The sequence below is a fragment of the Saccostrea echinata genome, unplaced genomic scaffold (genome assembly GCF_033153115.1).
Source record: "Saccostrea echinata isolate AGI-Se365-2 ecotype Australia unplaced genomic scaffold, CSIRO_AGI_Sech_v1 ptg000009l, whole genome shotgun sequence".
Taxonomy (NCBI): domain Eukaryota; kingdom Metazoa; phylum Mollusca; class Bivalvia; order Ostreida; family Ostreidae; genus Saccostrea; species Saccostrea echinata.
Window position 1 is genome coordinate 19,361,885 of NW_026889758.1, and position 5,060 is coordinate 19,366,944.

Consider the following 5,060-nt stretch of genomic DNA (forward strand, 5'->3'; position numbering starts at 1 on the left):
CCTGTACATGTGCAATAAGGTTTCTTATCTTTCATTTGCATGGAGGAGGCGGATTTGGTGCTAAAAACATTCTATAAAAGACATGTTCCCAGTAACCCCTTTCATATTTTGCGCAGTAACCAAATCGTTATTTTAGAATTTGATCCAGTGTGTCCTGTACATCAGATTTTTATTTTATCTAGGAGGCCAAATGAGGGCCAAAATTCATTTTTTTTAACACAAAAAATATTTAAATAGAATTTATACTTCATTATATTCTTCAGTTTCAGGCTGGTAATGAATTTATTGTATGAAATACTAAAATTAAAGACCCATTAGCCACATCCCAAAAAAAATTATAAGTTATCAAAGGTTGTTAAATTTTGTAAGTTATCTAAAGCCTTTTTCAAATAGGATTAAGCTGAGCCTGATATATACATCTTAATATAGTGTTTGTGTTTACTATACACGTTACATAATTACAGAGGAGAGCAATCGGGAAGTTCTTATAGAAAAGATGCGAGAATTATCACAGGACAATTGGTCCATGTCTATTTTAGAAATTGCAACTCTTTTTTTCCTAACAAATCATATTTGTTTAATGAAGACTTACAGTGCAAATTTAAGAGTTCGAAATGAATGAAGACAGATATGCAATATGGGCATCCAAAGATAGCAAAACAAAATTTTAAAGACTCGAAGTTAAAACACTAAGGTCTGCTATATGATCAGTACGGATCACTTTCAATTCTTTGGAGCTTCAATAAAGGTTATGAGTATGTTTCCTTCTTGATATGATGGTGCTCATGTCACTCTTAGTTAGACAATAAAGAGAAATTCAAATCTGTAGAAGTAAAATAACTTCAATTTTTGTATTCTGATATGTTTTGCTTATATGATTTGTCCATTTACAAGATTCTGAAATATGCTTGGATCGGTATATAATCAGATGGATCCCAACACATTATATTACAGCGCGTTTTTGGTCAAACCACGGTTTTGAACCTGAACTCAGTAAAAAAAAATCAGGTACTTTGTGAATCTAACTGTTATGTATATCTTTAGCGATGTAGTTGGAAGAGACAGACAGACACCGCAAAGAGTGATCTACTGGTAAGCGTGTGCCATGCTTTACAAAGCTACGCAAAACAATATATATATATATATACAGAACAGTTTATCTATGTGTGAGAAATTTAGAAAATTTTTGTGTGAATTGTTACATTCAGCCAGTCAATTTATCATATCTATCCATTGAATCTTTAAGGGTTGAAATCAGCCACACCACGAGGGACACTGTGTACCTCTTCTACAGAGTACGTCAGAGAGTCGGTTCACGAAGCTGTTACAGTTGTTTTCAAGGAGGTGGTAGTTTCCGAACCTAGCTCTGTATCGATTGGTACAGCGTTCGATACATTCCAAACTGAGTTCGGTGTAGCCAGCGGGGGAACCTTCGATACCACCTCTACATCGCTGTCCACCAACTCGGTTATAACCAATTCTTACAGAGGAATCATCTTGTCGGAGAAAACCAAGAATTGTTAATCTAGGAGTATTCAGTTTCTCACATATTAATGCTACTTTTTGTCATAAAAATTCATGTGAACCTATACGTTATTCCAAAATATTGTTGACAAAAAAATCTAGAAACATTAATTTTTCCCGAAAAAGCATGCGACTGCAGGAATTTAATAAAAATGTTTGACAAGTCCCCTCTTTGTGCAAATAATTGGCTTTTTTCATCTATAACTTGTCTTATTTTGTTGCAAGATTGTCTGCAAAGTTGTCTTCTATATAGCTGTGGGATTTTCCCTATTCTTCTGTACTGTCCTTTCTGACATACATGTATTTATTTTATCAAATAAACTCTGCAATATGACAACAAGTCACATTGCAGAATTTATTTGATAAAATAGAATCTGTCAGAAAGGACAGTGTTTTAAAAACGTTTGCAATAAAATACTTATATGATAAAACACTTACCAAAAAATTCAAAATATTTTCCTCTGTAATAAATGAAACGATGTGTAAGGTCCCAACGTCCTCTCCAAGGCGCACTGCGCTTGCCTCTTTGACTTAATAGGAGCATAAGGAGGCAATCAAGGTTGGTATTACCAAAATAATACGGATGGGCTCCCTCTACGTGTATTAAAAGGTCAAGAATTAGTATGATTTAGTTTAGTTAAAGCCAACACAAAAGTATAGCCTGCAAAATCACAATCAAATCTGCTACTTATAATTTTTTTTATTTTATATAATGCGTAAAATCGAATTCACGGTACAGCATTCTGGAATTATATAAACATGTCGGTTTCATAAATCATCTGAAAACATAATAATATTATCTCACTTTTGTCGCCTAAACTGTGCAGTTAAAAAAAAGTAAACTTAGGCTTATTGTGCAAGTCTTAAAGTTGTTTTCTAAAATGTGTATTAAAATTCTTAATTTTTTTGTGATACTTTAAAACGGTATCACATTAGTCCTGGAATGTTTTTTTTTTCAATTCGTAGATGTACATTATGCCTAAAGCACTTTTCTGACTCTACATTGAATAAAAAGACATATATTTATGTACACTGATGTCATATTCCCGATGTGAAACATACTTGAAGTTCACAATGCTAAATTAAGATACTCCTAACCCCATCAATTCAACACTCAATGCATGTAGCATCGTCTTTTATTTTTAAAGGGAAAGCCAGAAAAAAAATATTGAACTCAAAAATTCTAAAAGGGGGGGGGGCAAGAAAATGCAAAATAATTATAATAATACTAAATGCATTCAAACAAAAATAAGCAGTCAAAATAGGAAAAAATGGGGGGGGGGGGCTACATGTTAACAAAATAAATACCGTTGTTGCCGAATGATAATTAAAACGTGGGTGGGGATTAAGTTATACAAAGGAAAGGGGTGTGACAGATAAAACCGAAATAATACAAAATGTAGAAGCTGAATGAAACATGTAACTCTCGTTTTCAGCAGAAGAAAAAAAACGGTATTGTTGACGGGGTACACAAAAGGTGGAAGAGGGGGCAACAGGCCTTTGAATGAAAATGTCCCCTCTAAATTTACAGCAAAAGACCATTCTCAAAAGGGGTGGGGTGAGGGGACTGGTATCTCTGGGCTGCTGTTTACCTATTATTAATTAAACGATTAAACAAAATAAACCCATGGTTCAGAAAACTTCCGTGTTTAAAAATGGCGAAAGAGCTAGCTCATCTATCTTTTTAAAATATAAGCTTCTCTGCTTAATATACTGATTCATTTTTAAAAAATGTTTAGATCATCTAAGGACGTTTCAGAATACAATATTGCTGATTTGATAGATATTTTTCTTATGCTACCCCCTTCCCCCAAATTATCCCCCCCCCCAATAATTGTATACATTATATCACTCCTGTATTCCATGTAAAAACCAGATATCGTTTCATTGAAAATTCAGTTTTTGTAAACATTTTTTATGATATTTTATTTGTTGCCATTAAGCTGAGTATCGGTAAAAATTGAATAATGATCAACATCAAATAATTTTACCATTGTCATGTTTCACACTATAGATGGCAAAATAGACAATTTCAACATCAAATTATACTTAGTCTATTATTTTGAAGCTAAACAACAGTTTTCGGAAAACACCTCTTCTGGGACATGCGCTGCTGGATCCTTTTTTGCCCCACATCCACCAACCATTGCAATTAACACAGAGGAGAAATGTACAGAGGAAAAAAACAACCTGCAAAGAATAAAAGATCAATTGTGAAGAGCGATAAAAAATTACAAACTTTTCTTAAGTTAAAAAATGACTTACCGTATAAAAATGCATGGTACTCATATGTAGATCACCAGATCTACGACTCCTCGATGATTCTGCAGAGTAGTTTTTATATGTTTGTTTTAATTTGTATAATTGGAAATGTCAAGTATAGGCAAGTGGCTTAAGTATTACAAGTATTTCGTATTTTTTCTACCGACTTCTTATTACGACCAATGAAAATTTACTCTCTCCATTTTATAACACTCAAGCGTATATCTGCAATCACAGCAAACAGAATTATACTTTCAACTGTCGGGGAAAAAAAGCGGAATAACGGAAAAACAGATAAGTCTACTCTCAGATGATACATGTTTAAAATATACATGTACCTGAATATGAACTTCGTCGAAATGCGTACATATAAATGACTATAATTTTGGCCATTCTGGGATTTTTCCCTATATATACTTGTATATATTCTCGTGTAAAACTTGACCACATGTTGTGGTTCCACCCTGACTTTAAGGAACATGATTTAAATACACTTAAATATTTACTATACACTACATATGGATGCTTGCATATAAAAATCACTAATTTTTGTAACCTTTCTACTCTCCATTAAGATAAGAGTCATTGTTGCTGGGCCCCTTGCGTCACCATTTACCCAGGTGTGAACCCCAGGGATCATATTAATTTCTAAAAAAAAAAAAAAAAAAACTAATTCAACCCTACATGGAGATTGTTTCATATTATAGAGCCTATAACTAACTGTGGCGTTGTTATTACTTAAAAAGACTTTGAATCTTCACTCAATAATAAAGCATTTGTGACGGTTGTTAAAGGGGCTTGGACACAAATTATTAAGTTAACATTTTATAAAATGTTCAGTATAATGTCGTGACTTTTATGTTGCTTGAGCATTTCACACCAAAATGTTAAAAAAGCTTATTTAGAAACTTCTTTTATCGGGAAATTATTAAAACAATGGATTTCAGGACGCGTTTGATTGACACACACTTTCACTGATAAACGTTATCCTTAATATCTAAGAAAATGGAAAAATTGTTGTGTATTAGTGAAAAATCATCAAAACTTTAATCCAGAAAATTCAGAGTAGATATGTGAGAAAGCAAATTCAACTCATCAGTATTGTCAGTTCGTGCTCAGTGCAGGCATGTAGCAACGGGGGGGGGGGGGGCTGGTTTTTCCAAAGACTTTTCTTACTATTTGAAATGTTAATTGAAAGGCCGGTTGCCCCCCCCCCCCCAATTTTTGTTGTAGAATAGTCAAATAAGGGAATAAGGGTTTTGTAATAGTGTATG

The 5,060-nt window shown here is 33.4% G+C and overlaps 1 protein-coding gene across 1 annotated transcript; it reads right to left on the minus strand.

The window, feature by feature from the left end:
- Positions 1–1,139: 1,139 nt before the first annotated feature.
- Positions 1,140–4,179, minus strand: LOC133182509 (uncharacterized). Its single transcript, XM_061317353.1, has 5 exons — positions 4,125–4,179; positions 3,790–3,848; positions 3,618–3,714; positions 1,963–2,118; positions 1,140–1,496 (listed from the first exon to the last, which is right to left on the minus strand). Exons 1-5 carry the CDS (start codon positions 4,177–4,179, stop codon positions 1,255–1,257), a joined length of 609 nt encoding a protein of 202 aa, XP_061173337.1. The 3' UTR covers positions 1,140–1,254.
- Between the last annotated feature and the right edge of the window lie 881 nt (positions 4,180–5,060).